The sequence below is a fragment of the Micrasema longulum genome, unplaced genomic scaffold, assembly GCF_059751315.1.
Source record: "Micrasema longulum isolate JH-2025_06_02 unplaced genomic scaffold, ASM5975131v1 h1tg000888l, whole genome shotgun sequence".
Lineage (NCBI taxonomy): Eukaryota > Metazoa > Arthropoda > Insecta > Trichoptera > Brachycentridae > Micrasema > Micrasema longulum.
In genome coordinates, this window is record NW_028278079.1 from 206,515 (window position 1) to 224,855 (window position 18,341).

At 32.5% G+C, this 18,341-nt stretch overlaps 1 protein-coding gene across 1 annotated transcript; it reads left to right on the plus strand.

Moving 5' to 3' along the window:
* Window positions 1-27: 27 nt before the first annotated feature.
* Strump (WASH complex subunit strump) lies at window positions 28-16,491 on the plus strand. The gene is made up of 11 exons (XM_088231492.1): window positions 28-278; window positions 3,115-3,217; window positions 4,855-5,046; window positions 6,210-6,424; window positions 6,511-7,931; window positions 9,253-9,506; window positions 10,125-10,276; window positions 11,039-11,461; window positions 12,837-13,054; window positions 13,906-14,062; window positions 14,860-16,491. Exons 1-11 carry the CDS (start codon window positions 148-150, stop codon window positions 15,014-15,016), a joined length of 3,423 nt encoding a protein of 1,140 aa, XP_088087618.1. The 5' UTR covers window positions 28-147; the 3' UTR covers window positions 15,017-16,491.
* Window positions 16,492-18,341: the final 1,850 nt, after the last annotated feature.

An 18,341-nucleotide genomic window follows, 5' to 3' on the forward strand; every position in this document is an offset into this window, starting at 1 on the left:
GTGCAAATACTTTTTTTTTTAAAAGAAGAAGATGAAAATACATGAACTGTCAAAGTTGTACGTCAAAATGTCAAATTTGCTGCTACTTGGTCGTGATTAAAAGTTCCGATTAATGTGAACATTGATGTTTTACAATATTATATCATCATGATGAAAGCTGTGACCTTTAATGTGGACGAAAATGCCTGTATACAAAATCTGTTAGAGTTAGTTTCACACGGGAATGCTATTATAGCAGAGATATTACGTTTGAAAGATAATATACCCACAGTGTTTAGGTAAACACGAAAATATGATACATTTTTTTACTTATTTCTTAAATTAAAATTTCAGTATATGCTCAACGATTACGGAAACACCAAACATACATCATGCTTCACCAAAGAAACCTTAAACATTGAACATTTATTTTACTTTGTGCGGCAAATATAATAGGCGACATGAACTCAAAATTTCAACCACAAAAATCAATTGCATTTGAAAACAGATGCCGTGACGAAATATATTGTAGATTCAAGTGATTGGTTTTAATTTTTAAAAACAAAAATATCTTCACCACAATTTTACGTATTTGATTTACATTTTTAATTTAAATGTCGTGTGTCTATCTTCCTCTACATTCATACATCTTCTCATGCACGCGCGCCGATTATTCCAACATTTGACATGTCCATCTTCAAGTATTTGTTGGATTTGTTCATGCCATGTCTTTCTCGGTCTTCCTCTATTTCTGCATCCATCAACATTTGCATTGTAAATATTCTTAGCCATTCTTTCGTTGTCCATTCGCTCTACATGTCCAAACCAGCGCAGAGCTCCTTTCTTGATTTTGTCGATAATGCTTATCTCAGCCTTACATAAAGTACAGATCTCAACATTTGTGCATCTATCGTACATACACCGCAAGACAAATAATTTTACGAGTTCTCAAAAAAAACTAAAATTGACATATAATGAATTATTCTTGATATTTAATTAGTTTTTTTTATATTGTTTGACATATGTGATGACTACTCGTTATTTCAAGGTTAAAATAAAAAATCTTACTCATGAATTGTACTTAGAAATTGCCATTATATATCAGGTATCAGATTACCCGAACCTTAGAGACCCATAACGGTTCATTTATGGTCGAGTGTTTGTGATGGAATAATAAAAGACATGTTATTTTTTAATTCATATTTAAGAAGTAGGTTCTTATCGCTTTATTTTAAATTAAAGTATTTTACATTTAAACATATTTATAACATTTAAAAATATTTAGTACTTAGTGAATTCACCTTTATTTTTTATAACATGTAAAATTCTATTATTTAGAGAAGCGTAAAGCGAATCTAAAATTTCTGATGTTATTTCTTCTTCCCAAACTTGAATTAAGTTTTTTTTTAATTCCTCAATGTTTTTTGATTTTTTTTTCCCGACTTTTTTTTTCATAATCGCCCATAAATTTTCTATCGGGTTCAAATCAGGGCTATTCCCGGGCCACGTCAACGATTTTAAGCCAATTTTCTCCTTGAATTCATTGATCTATAAAAAAACAATAAATTATTTATCATGTGGTCACAAAATGCATTTAAAAATATATATATTTGTACTCACAGTGCGGGCTCTATGGCACGGCGCAGAATCGTCCTGAAAAATTGGGTCCGCGGTATACTGCGTAATGTCCTCGATTGTTGGAATAATATGTTTTTTTAACACTTTTTTGTACTGAATGGCATTCATCGTACCCTGTACAAAATTTAGAGGTCCTAAACCGTATGCTGTCATGCACCCCCAAATCATCACGTAGGGTGAATGTTTAACGGTTCGAGTGACGCACGACGGATGATATCTTTCCCCACGTTTTCGTCGAACTATCTTTCTGCCGTCTGGACCAAAAAGGTTGAATTTTTATTCATCAGAGAAAACAACATTTTGCCAATCCTCCAAGGTCCAATTCTGGTGCTCTTTCGCCCAATCCAGTCTAGCCTTCTTCATTTTGTCCGTGAGTAATGGTTTCTTTGCGGGACTCCGTGCTTGGAAACCATGCTCCAACAGCCGCCTGGACACTGTTTTTACTGAAAATGTTGATGTGCTGGTAGACTGCACCTCTGCGTGTATTTCAGGTGCCGTTAAAAATCGATCGCGCATAACAATTTTTTTTATTAAGCGATCATCTCGGGCAGATGTCACGCGCCCCCGTCCGCTTCCTTTTTTCCGTTCTATGAATCCAGTTTCTTGGATTTTTTTAAATAAAAACCTCACTGCACCTTCTGAATACCCAACTCGACGAGATATTTCACAATTAGATATGTTTTCTTGCGACAATGTGATTATTTTGGATTTTATCGCAATCGACATTTGCTTTGCACTTTCCATGATTGTTGTGTTATGTTCACTCAAACGCGGGTAAAACAAGACTGTTGAGACATTTTAAAATGTAAATATTGTAGAAAGGTGACACATAGTGTCCTTAATTTATTAAACAAAAGAAAGAGGTATCGATAAAGGATTTCTTAGAAAAAGGGTTCAGTAAAGTCAAGGGGCGCGGTAGCAGGTAAACTCGTAATTTTTTTTGTCTTGCGGTGTAGTTTTACCACAAATTCACCTGAGAGATCGCATTTCGACAGCATTCGGTCTACTTTCATCCCTGTTTTAACAAGTCCATACTTCACTCCCATACTTAAGGGTCAGGACCGGGACTCCATTGTGAACTACTAATTTTGCCTCTTGCGACAAACATTTATTTGCCAAGGTTGATTCAAGTGCACTGTTCACTCTGTTCCCGGCACTCACCCTCCTTTCAATTAAAATATTTTTAAAAAATGTGTTTCTACGCTAGAATATTCCATTGTTGTTGAACTGGCACCTGACTAAAACTGATCACCTTACCTTCGTGTAATTTTTTAATCAAAATACGCTGCGATTAGTGAACCGATGCAGTTCCCTATGGAAAAGCAATGTTGATGAAAATGGGTGCTTTGCAAAAGTGATTTTATGTAAAATCATCCAATTGATCAAAAGTGATTTTATGTAGATTTTATGTAAAATCATCAAATTGATCAAAATAATATTGTATCTTGCAAAAAAATGGATGCAATCAAATAGTGCAAACTAATTTTTTGTTCGCAGTTTAGAAACAAAAGAAGAACAGACGAAATATGCTGATGTGGTTTTAGATTTCTCCTATTTTAAGAATTCAGATGCCTTGGAAAAGAAAATATCCAGCAGCCCGGTAATTCTGTTTTTTTTATTTACCTCTTATATTTATATAAAAAGCCAATTTATAATTTATTTAAAACCTAGGACACACATCAAAGTGCTAAAGTGAAAAACATTTTTTAGATTCTTTTTATCCATTCTAACTTAGGTACAAAATTTCAACGACAAAAAAATGACATGGTTTTATTATTAATATTTAAAGCATTAACTTTGTGGTCATTTTTGCAATGTATACATGTCGTGTTGGTTTTAAATTTTTGTGCAAAAACTATGATGAAGGTGCATAGTGGGTTTTGCATGTTGGTTTAATTGGTGTCCTGACGAAGAGACGGGTACGTCTCGAAACCGGTAGACATAGAAAAGTCGGTGAGTGGTTATATACATATATTTAATGACATCTAGAAAACAGTTTTATTGAAATTTCATAATTCGACACTATAAAACTGCTTAAAAAATGGGAAAAAAACACCGTTTGGTCAATTCATGTTGCGTTTGGTTTGCTCAATTCATGTTGCGATTGGTTTGGTCAATTCATTTGCATGTTAGTTTAATTGGTGTCTTGACGAAGAGACGGGTATGTCTCGAAACCGGTAGACATGCAAAAGTTGGTAAGTGGTTAATTAATAACATTTAGCAATATGTTTGACCACACGTTTGACACATGTTTGGTCAAGACCCTTGACTCACACATGGAAGGTTCCAGGTTCGATTCCCGGTGAGATCACAAGAATTAATAAAGGCGTCCTGGCCTGTTGTGGTGCAAAAAAATATAATAGTAATAACAACAACGTTAATGCTTTAAATATTAATAATACAACATAATTTATTTTGGGTAATTCTTAAGGTCGCAATAATCCTAAATGAAAACCATCATGTTTGAATTACGTGTTCATATAATATGAAGTTAAATTATATCTGTGTGGCCATATATGAAGCAAAGTATAAACGCATACAAAATATAAAAATACCCAAATTAAACAGGGGACAGTTTTTGAGTGCGTTAACCGAGCGTGCACTGATCACTTTCCCGGGAAGGGTATTCCATTGCTCCACAACTCAGTTTGTCAGGAAACCCTTCCTGGGGTTGGATGCGAAGGAGGTAGTGATTAATTTTAATGAATGACCTCTGAGATGGCGGTTATTATTCATAGTGAACATTGATTTGAATGTCGATACATTATATTTTTATATTTGGTACATTATACTTTGTCTTTTTTTGCTCTTTATTTTTCTTCATCAAATCAAATGCAATTTTCCACTCCTACTTTCATTCATTCATCCTCCACCACTCCTCATCACTTTCCTTCTTTTCCTTCCCTCTATCTCTTTGTTTTGTCCCTATTTCTTTTATTTTAATTTAAATAACTATTTTTTTAATTTAATTTAATCCGTCGTCGCTTTATTTTATTACAATTAAATGAATACATGTTATTGGATGGCTGGCCCTACTATTTTTTAATACTTTCTATGTATAATCATTTAACCTGTTTGTATTCAAAATAAATAAAATATTGCTCTGTAAAATTTTTAAATGTTTCAATCAAGTCGAGATGTACTCAAACCGAGATCCCTTTAAGCGGTCGTCATATGTTGATAATATTTTTACGTACCTTTTTGAACTTGTTATTTATTATAAATGTGATATTTCAGTCCTTGCAAGAACTCGATGATGAATTTAAAGAGACAAACCTTCCCATCATCACCAGATTTTACTTAGCTTTTGAAAATATATATCAGTACGTTGCTGACTTAATTCTTTTTTTGGAGCAACTCTCTGAAGGGGTTTTTATACAGCAAAATTTAGACACAGTTCTACAAGACAATGAAGGGAAACAACTACTCGTAAGTTATAATTCTATTTTGCATTATTTTCATACATGTCACATTTAATAGTTGACATGCACGGGAAGCGTAGTACGTTTGTAAGATAGAGTGGGGTGGTGTTATAAACTCTCTGCCTGCACTTACAATGACACGGTATTATGGTTTTAGCTATTTTCATCGATAGATTACTTCAATAAAAACGAGAAAGTTTTAAAAGGAATTTTTAGCTGGCTTACAAAACATTTTATTTTTATTATTGTAAACAGCACAAGTGCCTTTTATAAACGGAAACATACGTACATTAAACATAACAGTGTTCTATGACAAAAATATAAAATAATACAGTTATACATTGTACACAGTTTTTAAAATGATATTAATATCTTGTACTATATTATAATACTATGAGATACATCATTCTTTACAATAATAATAAAATAAAGGAAACACAGTAAATTAGGAATGGCAAAAATCATAAATCTTTGATTCGTTGTTATAATACATAAATATTTATTTTTGTTAGTAAAAATTCTCGGTGGAAGTTCACTGTAATTATTTATTATTTAAAAAAGATAACTGATACTTAAATATGCAAATTTGAAATTAAAAAAAAAGTTGTATTTTAGTCTTATAAAAAGTAACACTTTGTAAAAAGGTTCTTCTAACAGAAATGATTAAATTAAATTATGAATATATAATTTTGAATTCTTTATTCTCACTGTTTCTGTATAAATACATTTAATTTTATAGTTAAGATACCAGAAAGCGATGAAACCTGTCACTGGTTAATACTTTGGTGTGATAATATTGCAGCCCTTTAAATTTATTATTCCGAGGTGGATCAGACTTATTACTATTCATAAAAAATACTTTTCCTGCACATAAAAATAATAAACTTTAGAAAAATGCAAGTACCTACTTTAACCCTTCTAGTATGAGCAATTGTGTCTCTTAAGAAATTATTAAAGATGTAAAATGAAATTTCAATTTATTAAAAAACATGAATCAAAAAATGAATAAAGTCAATACTGAACTAAAAACCGTTTTGCTTACTAAATTTGTATGGAAATCTAGTGTTCTTATTAGTATTGAAACTTTGACATGTAAGTTTGTATAAAATTCTTTTTATTCTTTTCAAACTAAGGTAAACCTTATTAGTATGTTAATTAATTTATTTACAGTGTGAGAGTATATACCTGTACGGAGTAATGTTATTAGTTTGCGAGACTTATGTTCCTGGGCGCATTCGCGAACGTCTCCTAGTGGCTTGGCACCGGGCCACGGCATCTCATCTTCAGACAAACCTCGACCGAGTCTGTGAACTGCTAGGAGACTCCGGGTACCGCTGTTCTGCTGGAGCCAAGAGACCACCGCACTACCCTGAAGAACTATTCAGGTGATCTATCGGATTGTTTATTAGAATCACAACATGAAATATGTTATTGCCTTTCAGTTTTAAATAAAAATATTTTTGTCTTTCAGACGTGTTTCGATTGACGACTCCTTTATTGAAATAATAATTAACAGATTAAGAAGTGAGGATATTTACAATCAAATCAGTATCTTTCCCTTACCGGAGCATCGTTCCACAGCTCTGGCTACTCAGGCTGCCATGTTGGTCGTTTGTCTCTTTTTCTCTCCCAATACACTTATATCTGAGTCAGCTAAAATGAGAGAAGCTGTCGACAAATACTTTCCCGATAACTGGGTAGTCTCTATTTACATGGGTGTTACCTTGAATCTAGTCGACGCCTGGGAGCCGTACAAAGCTGCGAAGTTAGCATTAGCTAATACGATCAATGCCAAAAATATAAAAGATCTGTCACACTCACATTCCGTACAAATTAAGAAAGTTATTCCGCAAACCGCCAAATTGTTACAAGAAGGCGTACTGAAAGAAGAAAAACTATCAGACAACATTAATAAAATATTAAATTTAATAAGAGAATGTAACGTCACTCTGCGTTGGTTAATGTTACACACAAATCCAACAGTTATTAACTACGATAACATTAAGAAAAGTAAGCAATTACGCGATCAAACTATTGCAGAGTCCAAATATAATGCTATGGAGCTTTTTCAACTATTAATTAACACATCTCTCCTGGAACTCTCTGTCAAAGATATGCTGAAGAAATTACTTAACAACAAAGAAATTAAATGGGAAGAGCAGAAAAAAGATACCAAAGAAAGAGTAATCGAACTTGCGGAAGTATTTTCAGGAGAAAAGTTTTTGCCGCGCGTATCTAAGAATGAAAACCTTCAAAAGTGGTTCAACGCAATAGCCAAGCAAATAGATTCTCTTAAGCATGATGATATAGCAGCTTCTAGCAAAAAAATTATCCAACTCATACAAGCTTTGGAAGATGTTCAAGAGTTCCATCAGTTGGATGATATAATGCAAGTCAAGCAGTGGCTGATGGAGGCCAGGGAAGGTCTCAGGAACATGGTGCGGGGGGGAGGGCTCACAGAAGATAGTTTGGTAACTCTCCAAGTCTGCGCGGATCTCAGCTATGGCTGGTGCGTAGCAAAATCCTTCACGACTTTGGGACGTGATTCGCTAAAAAAGGATCCGGCTTTAGTCTCTCACTTGCGAGCTGTATTCCTCAAACTTGCATCAGCTCTCGACATACCGCTACTTCGTATCAACCAAGCCGCTAGCCCGGATTTGCTCTCCGTTTCGCAGTATTACAGCAACGAACTAGTTGCATATGTAAGGGAAGTTCTTCAAATCATTCCTGAAACGGTTTTTAGTTTGCTTGAGAGAATTATTGAGTTACAAACATCCGTCATAATAGAATTGCCACCAAGAATCGATAAAGATCAATTGAAAGAATTTGCTCAGTTGGATGAAAGAATGGAAGTTGCAAAACTTACACACTCAGTTTCTGTATTTACAAGTGGTAAGTCATTCTGTTTGAATTCCAAATATAATTTTCAATATACTGCCTTACTAATTACAAAAATGATTAATTATGAAATGAAAATAATTACTTTTGTACTTATCGATTAATCTATTGGGGACTTGAATAAGTTCTTGCTGTTTTTGTTCGAAGTCTCTCGGCTGCAACTCATGGCACCCAATTTTCTTACTTTCAAATCATTCCTAATGCTTTTAAATTTTTGACAACTCCTTATGATTCTGCAAGTTTATTTTGTGTCTGACATGGGTTTTCGTTGGGTAATGCTTCCAATTCTGTGTCTTCAGACTTTTTCAGTTGCATTTTTTATCTTCAAGATCAAAGTCATTATTTTTAAAGCGTCGAAACTAATCTCTGCATATTGTTTCCGACAAAGAATAATCGCCGTAAGTATCCTCAAGAATTCCATGTGCTTCAGCTGCAAATAAAAAAAATATATAATGCATGAAATTTCCCGCAAATATTCTTTTTTTGGCACGAAATTTAAAACGCTATAAAAAAATGTTATGACAATTCGGCGGGATAGCTTACCCACCACATACCGCACACCGCATCTGAGGACATAAATCTCCTTGGCGGTGCCCACATACACGGAAAATTTGCTCGTTGACAAATGAGAAAAGCTGCCTGAAGAAGCTCTCTGAAATCTGGTAGCCTTAGCATCTTTGTGCTGAAAGAAAGTAATCCAGACGTACATAAAATGTACTTCATTGGATTGAGAACAAAGGGAAGTGAATTCTTCACTGATTGGGATTAAATTGATTGGACATGATCAATTCGCCGAAATGATTACAAAACTTTTTAAAAGCCTTGAATTTCTTTTTAGAAGCCACCAGATCTGTATATCCGACAGGACCTATAACAGGGCCACGGATAGTAGCGAGAAGCTCCATTCGGTAATCATAGAGAAGGGGAAAGGGACAGGGGAATGACAGGGAATTCGGCGGGATAACATATACTATCATTTTAATTCTAATGGTGGAGCTTTCGGGGATGTTAGCTGTAGTACTGCCCGATGTAAAAAGGCTAAGATAACACCATCTGTGGAAAACAGCGAGAACTTATTCAAGCTGCGTAATTAAGTGTTTTTTTACTCTATTATCTTTGCAAAAATACTAAAAAAATGCATGAGAAGTTGTTTAATTTTTTTTCTTTAGCTATCTTCGAATATGCAGAAGAGTGTCTTTTTGAGTTCAGTAACTCAGTAAAGCTCTTTATTAATTTGCGGAAGTTTAATCAATACCTTTATCATCTTTATTTTTTGAAGTAACATTACTACATATTGCATTAATTTTGTTCATAGGAATTCTCAAGATGCGCAGTACCCTAGTCGGTGTAATTTGCATCGATCCCAAGGAATTGTTGGAAGACGGTATTAGAAGAGAGGTGTCTAGGCTTGTTGGTGCTCGCCTAAACGCCGCGCTAACAGGAACATCCGGTGGAGATCTCGGCATCAGACTTCAACAACTCGCCAAGCACATGGATGGGTATAGAAGATCTTTTGAATACATACAGGATTACATAAATATTCATGGACTGAAGATTTGGCAGGAAGAGGTAAGTTACTTTGCGATGTAATTATAATATTTTTACAATGATGTGCTTTTTTAAAAAATATCTCAGAGGTGCTGTATAATTTACTCAAGTTAACTGATGTATTAACATATAATTATTTTATCAACTTAAATTGTTTTTTCTAAAAAAAAAGTGATTTTAATATCCTTCTTAAAAAGTTAGATATGAATTGAAACTTGTTCAGAACGCAATAGTTTACAATAATTATAACATTGTCAGTTCAAAATACTGCTTTATTTGTGAGAATCTGACTTTCAAATTTTTGGGTTTGTTGCAAACATCGCAACCTCTACAAAGGAGGCAAGTATTACAAAGTTGGCATTCTCCAAAATTAAATTAATTATTTCACTATTATTTTTTGTCATAATTATGATTATTTCATCACTAGTTACATAATTATTAAACATTAACTGGTTATAATAAAAAAAAAAACGATATTAATGTGATTTGCTCAAAATAAAAAAAGATGGATTTTGCCAGGTTTAAAAACAGTACCCTCACTTGTCTTATATTTTATTTATAATAATTAATACACGGCACACGAATTAATATTTTAACAATAATTTTAATTACAATAATATTGAATAATACATTTCACAGGTTTCTAAGATAATTCACAAGAGTGTGGAGGAAGAGTGTACAAAGCTCTTGAAGCTCAAACCTTCAATGAATTGCAGCCAGCTTAATACATCTGGCAATAAAAATATGTTTGGATGTTTAATGCAAGACATTTATGCTTTAGCTGATCCTAAGTAAGTTAATAGGTTTTTGAATTAATTTTGAATGACCCAGCACATTATTTTTACAAGTAGTAGCTCTGAATATTTCAGTTTGTATTAAATAGGACAGAAAATGTGTAAGATCTTTCACAAGATCTTATGCAATTGTTTGTACAATAATTATTATACAAAATTGCGCGTAAGGATGCACAGAATGTACATGTTTTCGGCGCCATGACAGTTAATTGACTAAATGAGCTATTTTGTGACGACGCCACTACTTTTAACCAACAATATGTATTAGTCTGCGATCAACAATTAACATCAGGTTTCTAAAATACCATAGATCGTAAACTTTATCAAAAATCAGTATTTCCAGAAAAGAAAAGCACGCATGAGTAAAAACTTCCAGTAAAACAAATAAGGCCCAGGGTAAGTAAAGTGACATTAGCAACAACAAATATGCGTTGACAGTTAACAGTATCACTGGCGTGGGATGCGCGTGCAGATCTCAATTAAAATATTTGTTCAAAAATAGGATGTGTTCTAATTTTTCTAAATTTATCCGCTGATTTCACCCGATTTGTGTATTACACAACACAATATTCGTTTGGTCAAATCTAAAAAGATACAGATGTACCATTTTCTAACCCATGTGATATGAGCTTAACTTCGAAATAAATGTTTCTGATGGGGTCTTAAACTCTTAATTTCTCAAACTTATACGAACATTTTTGTTACTTGCCTGTTTTAATTGTAGTTTTTAAAATATGTAAAATTATGTCATGGTTTCAGGGTTACTGTTTATATAGAACATAATAGTGCTTGGTTTGACTGTAAAACGCATCAAGAAACACTGACGACTTCAGTCATAGCATCCATCCAGCGCGGTGTAGGGGTGGCTGGGTTACACGGAGTGTCCAAAGCATTCGGATGTTACATATCCTCTCGCCTTCGCCACATCACGCAACTTCTTCCATCTGTCTTGCAGGCTTGTCCGAAACCAACATTCCCCGAGCCGATATTCGTGGTCCCAAACCCAGGAAAAGTTTACGGTCAGCTCACCAGTAAAATAACTAAATTCATGCCTCAGATACTCGATTGGCTCCTGGATGTTGGAACCTCACAATTGTTGATGAAGCATATTGCATACAGGTTGAATACTTCTTGTAAATTTGATTCATACCATCTGGAAGCGTCTCTAAATGCAGTGAATGAGTAAGTTTTGTTTCATATAAAATATACATACATGCATAGTTAAATATTCAATATCAATCGACTTTTTATTAAAAATAAAATAGGAAGATATCAAGTTTTTTTTTCACACCCCTATAGTCCTTAAATGACAGCTACCAAACTAATGTCACTAGTGATGGAAATTACTGATCACTGATCATGTACCGATCAAATCGATTTTATCAGTTTTTTCATGCAAACATGAGACTGTTTCCGAAAATTTACATAAAAACGCAAAAACAAGCATATTATAGTGTGTTTAAGACAATTATTTACTAAAAAAATAAGACATTAAGTACTTTTTTTCATGAATAACAACAAATGTATTATTTTTTATTTGATCGATTTACGTTGATCAATTTGTCCATCTCTAACATTTTTGCAAAATGACGTAACTTTGTAAAAACGTAGTTAATAATTAGGTTTATTTTTGTTTTTCTTTTATTTTTAAAGCTAATTTTATATAATTATGTTGATTTATATGTCAAGCATTGTATTAAATAAATAAATTAACGTGCCAATTTTAAGGATGTAGTAGTAGTAGTTAGTAGTCATGTTTACAATTCAAGGGTTAGGTTTTAACTTATCTGACATCACCCACTAGCGCCCTTGAGGTGATTTTCACAAAAATGGCGCTTTATAAATTATCCAACTATATATATATATTGCTCATTATGCATTGACCATAGAACATTAGAAAAAGAAAAACAATGGAAAAACTCCTGAAACAAGGATTTCATTCATAAACTACAGGCTTACTAGGCTTCTTTACTCTCAATTTCCACCATATTGTAATACCTTGTCAATGTTGTCGGCGAAATGCCCAGCGGCATCAGTTCTAAGTTAGTCCTCTATTTGGATTTTATTACTTAAGTTCGTATTTTGAAAATTATGTTTTTAAATGATTGATGAGTTTTTGCTCAACTGTTGACAGTATTGTTAGGTATGTCCGAAAAGAAGCTCGTTATAAAAGTGAATAAATGTTTGGAGAAAACCACAAACTAAAATGTCAACTAATGTTTCCTCATTATATTCGAGATCTCGCTATTTCCGTTATAACCAATTAATAAATGTATTATGTTTTTTATTAATAAATGTATTTTTTACAAGTTCTGTCTGCCCACTAAAAAACAGCTGTAATTTGTAAATATGTAATTTTTTACCAGTCTCTTTTTGATTTTCTGGAAGTATATGTACTGAAAATGTAAATAATTAAAAAAAAAACAAATGTTCTAATGTGCGGTAACAAGTATCACTCATCTTTCCATTCTAATGCATGAATTCATTTATTAGTTTTTAAGTTAAAAATAATAACATGTAAAGTGTGTCAAGCTACATTTTGTTTCATATTTGACAGGGCTATTTTAAATGATGTTCGAACAAACTTTGCGGATTCATCAAAGCAGTACCCGCACAAAGATTTCCTATTAGAAATGAACGAGTTGATGGAAAGAGCCGGAATAAGTCAACCCTACATGAATATTTACATCAAGACAAGCAATGACCAAATACCCTATTTCACATTTCTGTTTGTTATTTCACATCTCAAACGATTGGCTTACTATAATAATCTTGGTATGTACAAACTCATCAAATATATTTTATGGTTACGGTTTTCCAAACAACGGAACTTTCACTGTGACTTGATCAAATTGAAATAGCTAACCCGGTGATACATGGTGTTGATGAGAAACTTCAGCCCTACGGGAAGTTGGATACAACAAATATAAATTGAATTTACTGACTTATTACATAGGGAGGCACTAATAAATCAATATAAAAACCTCTCGAATCTGCTCGAAAATCGATTATTAAAAAAATTTTTAAAAAGCCCTTCAGGTACCCCAGCGTCAAGTTGTTCGAGGAATTCGATATATTAGATATAAGGCAATTATATATATCTAGAATAATTATGTTTGTGAAAGCAAATTATTCTACCAAATCCCAAAAGGAACACTCGCACACTACCAGAAATCAAACTAGAGGATGGGTCATGGGGTCTACCATAAACTCTGAATTCGGGCAAAGAAATTTCAGGTTTCTGGGTCCCAAAATACTCAATATGATACCCGAACATTACAAAACCATGACCCGAATTCAATTAAATAAATTTGTAACAAAATGGTTACTGGATTTAGGTAGAGAAAAATTGGAAAACTTACTAAAAAACATTCTAAAATAATAAATGGTATATTTATTGTATAACTTTATAATAAATTAACTAGTAGGTAGTCATGTTATTGTTTATTTTTGCATAAAAATGTCTACCTTAAAACAGGTTGTACCTAGTTAGGCAGACTAGACATAATCCAGAGAAATCTATTACCTAAGTATGTATGTAGTAGATAAAGAAATTGTTATTTTTGTTAATAAACCATTATTATTATTATTATCTATAAGTTTGATATATTTGTTTTGCTTTTCAGGATGCCTCACTTCCCGTCGAATGAATGACCAATTAGATGGGACTCCATTCATTGTGGGTATTGCAACGCTACTTCGGCAACACAATAGTAATTCATCCAAGCAGTTTGTTCTTCTATTGTCACAATTTGCATTATCTTATGCTGATGCGGGACTCAGGTTTGTTAGCTCTTGGATTTTTCATTTGCTTATTAATTTGGTCAGTTTTCTAGTATTTAAAGTTGTAAATAACGCTAACCTACATCAAATTCATTATAAGTAGTTCACCTTCAAAAGTAACCTTCAGTAGTAACCTTCAAAATGCTGAGGAAGTGATGAGTTATCAAAGGGCGACTTATGACTTACCGTACTACTGACATTACAATCAATATATTGCTGCTCTTACTATAATGTGTCATTAATTTTGAAGATGTTTTTTAAATTGACCTAAATTTACTGTCTTATATTTCACTTAAAGATTCTTCTCATCGTTTCTTTGAATCCCTTAAAATAAATATGTGTATATTTATGTTTTTCCTTTTTTTTTTAAATGTTATTACTATTTTATTTTATTTTTACATCTGAGCATGTTTTTCATTCTTTATTTCAATTATTGATTTTTAATTACTCTTACAAATTTTCTTCATTTTTAATATTATTTCTATTTGTAAATACTCACTACAAACTACAAACTTTAAAATATCTTTTTTTTACTTAAATTTTAATTTTTAAACAACTTTCATTTATGTTTTTCTTTTTCCTTCTCTTTTTTATACTTTCATAATTAACCTTACATATAATTGCTTTATAATATGGAAACTTCACTGGTCCATTAGAATTAAGTCTAATTGTGTAAAATATTAAACTTTGTAACTGTACTGTATGTTTCCTGAATAAAAGAAAAATAAAAAATTAAATAAATAAATAAATAACTTCTTGCGGTGCCTTATCAAGATCATTTTCTTGTTTTGTTTCAGTTTAAAAAATGCAGAATTCTCGACTGAAGCATCGGTGGCCATACGCTTCTTGGAACTGTTTTGTAAAATAACACACATACCACAGAGCTTTGTTGAAGCCGTCATCCCAGTTAACATACTTACACAGCATCAGTATATGGCCACTAAAACTATGTGAGAAAAATACCGATGACAAGGGATGTTATATATTTTTAAGAAATCTAGCTGAAATATACACATCTATCACTAAGGCAGGACTATTTTTCAGAAATTAATCTACCTATACTACTAGAACTAACTTATACTATTTGTATCAATCAATGAATGATAAAAAAGAGTCTACTTATATTACTGAGACCATCTTGTACTATTTGTGCCACTGAAAATATGACACAAATGCGCATACCATAGAATTAAGAATAGTCCAGAAGGAGCGTAGAATCATATTTGAATACATCGGACTGTGTCCAAAAATGCCCCCACTATGCCCTACTTTCGCCGCGCGCATTCGTGATGGCCGCCGCATAATGTTGCAATATGGGGAAAAATATAATAACAACACAAATGTAAGGTAAAAAAAAGGAAACTGTTAATTTCTCTAAAATTTTATTGTACATGCGGAAATATTGATTGACACAACAAAGTAGATAAGTAAAGGGTCGTCATTTAATGGCATACTTGAAGTCACCGAGTAATATTGCCAGATCGCGAAGAATATAACCATAACACAAATGTAAGGTAAAAAAAAACAATTTGTTAATTTTTCTAAAATTTTATTGTGCACTCGGAAACATTGATTGACACAACAGAGTAGATAAATAAAGGGTCATTTAATAAGAGTAATTGAATTAATGAACTTTAAACTTAAAATATAAAACAAATTTTAGTTTACATAAAACGGATATTTTTATATCATGTTAAATAATATTTGATGTTTTAAAGATAATGTTGGTCAAATGTCCACGATAGAGTTGTTTAATCCGAGATCCAATTTTTATTAGTTCTCTCATTAGATGAGCAAAGTAGGGTAAAAAAATTTACTACCCTGGCAACACTAACGAAATTTCCATTTTATTTTTCTGGCAATTTGACAGATGGAAAAATAATTCAATTTTTAAGTAATACATTTGCTACATTCACATTCATTTGCTGATTACACATGAAATGTGATTCCACCCTGTTTCTTAAGGATCACCTGGATCACCCAGCAACGCCTGAAAATTTATTTTTTTCAATTTCTATACCAGGTGGATTTATGTAGTATGTAGGTGAAATAATTCAATTACACGAATCTCACCCGCATATATAAAGGTTTTAACTTCACAAACATCAACAGATGAAAGAATTGAAGGGATATAGATGTTCAAATATGGGCAGAATGGTGAATGTTAACACAGGGTGTAAAGTGGCCACTTAAACCAGCCAATGACAGATCATATTTTTTCTAAAATGTTCTTCATCTCTGTTGTAATGTGTTAATATCAACAGCTCCTCTAGGAGTTGAATCCAGACTTTGTCTACAAAAGTTTGGACAAACTCAAAATATTGTTTTTAGATGATGGATGCCAGATAAAAAGAAAATAGATAGCTTCTGTCCATAAAACATTTATATATAAGATGTATTCATTTAATAAAACAAGTTTATTTTATAAATTTGTGTTTTATTCATAAAGTATTTATACTTATAACAAACTAAACCCAAGGTAATGGTTTAACTTTCAATCTTTCATTTACAGACACAATAAACTTTCATTCGAGATACAATACATAAAAATATGTATTAGGTGTTAGCATAAGTTGTCGGTTTTTTTCTAAATTAAAAATTAGCACCAAAAGTGAAACAAGTTTTCTGCTGTATGAGATATTGTGTTTGCCACTACGTTACATATATTATTTTATGTGATTACATGCCTTCAAAATATAATGTGAAATAGATGAAAGAAAGCATTTTCAACACCCCTTCCGTTTCAATCGAAGGAATAAAGCTGTCAAAGATTCTCCCGATTTTTGCGCAGTGTACGGTGAAGATGCTATGAATTATTGACAAATTTGTTGTAAAATAATGACGTAAAGACATAGAGTTGTTGGAGAAAGTCTGGACTTCTCTGGAGAAGAGCAATTAAAATGGTAGTTTCTCTAAGAAATAAATTATACGAGGACCGCTTAAGGGCGCTCGGGTTAAGTTCACTGGAAGAGCGGAGGCAGCGTGGTGACTAGATTGAAACATTCAAAATCTTAACTGAGCAATATAATGTACCCAAGTTGAAATCAATGTTCACTATGATTGAAAACCGCTATCTCAGAGGTCATTCATTAAAACTTAACACTACCTCCTTCTCATCCGACCCCGGGAAGAACTTCCCGACAAACCGAGTTGTGGAGAAATGGAATGGCCTTCCCGAGAAAGTGATCGGTGCTAGTTCAGTTAATGTGTTCAAAAACCGCCTAGATGCACACATCAATTTACAATGTTTGATAACCATGTACACTTGATATACACGCATCAGCTAGCTTAATAGCTGCTTGTGTATTATTAATAATCATAATACATTATTGACTAATGTGTTATATTTTTTTTTGCGTCTCCTTGTTTTCTTCATTTGGAAAAAAACAGACAACTTACGTAACACCCAATATTATTTACATAATATTATGACTATATGGTCAACCCTTCAATAACTCACACTTCGATAGTGCGAAAACCACAAAATAATTCATCAGATTTATCATTTTTCTTTCAAATTTTGATGGAGATGGAACCGATATTTAAATCTAAATATAATAAAAGTTAAATGTAAAAAAAACATTTTGTCTGATAAATCTTGTTTTTCCAAAGCGACTGTTTGTTGTTAAACTTTAGAACGTAAACCAAACCAAAAATTTGGAACGCTTTTATTCTATGCCATAGAGCTTAAGGACTTCTCTGGTGTATTGTTACTCCGAGGTTCTATCGCATTATTGAAAGGCATTATTATAAAAAATGATAATATTATGTGGTTTTCATATTTGGTTTTTAAAGTGACACATACATTCAGGGAGACTAACTGCCCCGTTTTCCAGTCGTCATTTCAGCAGAGTCCTGAATTTTAAGAATACGGGACCATGCACAGTATAATTAACAGTGTCCCGCATATTTACCCTAAATCCTGTTATTTTACATCATATTTACGGCTGTAAAATTAGTAACCCTACATACATCTGTAAAAAATTTAATCAACAAATGAAATACAAAGATAATTTGATTGAATAGCTGATCCATGAATCGTAGAGATATGTAGGTTGTTTTTGACAAAGACATTTTCATGATAAAATAATTGTTAGACATATCGATTGTAAAAAAAGGCTAGATATTAGAAATATTTTTGATTATTTTTTTCTTACATTTTTAAGAAACTTTACAACACAATTTAATGCTCTAATTTTTACCGCGCAAAAGAAAACATTTTTTATATCCAATTTCCCGGTGTACTGAACATCCTCATTATTTTAAGTGCATTTTCACA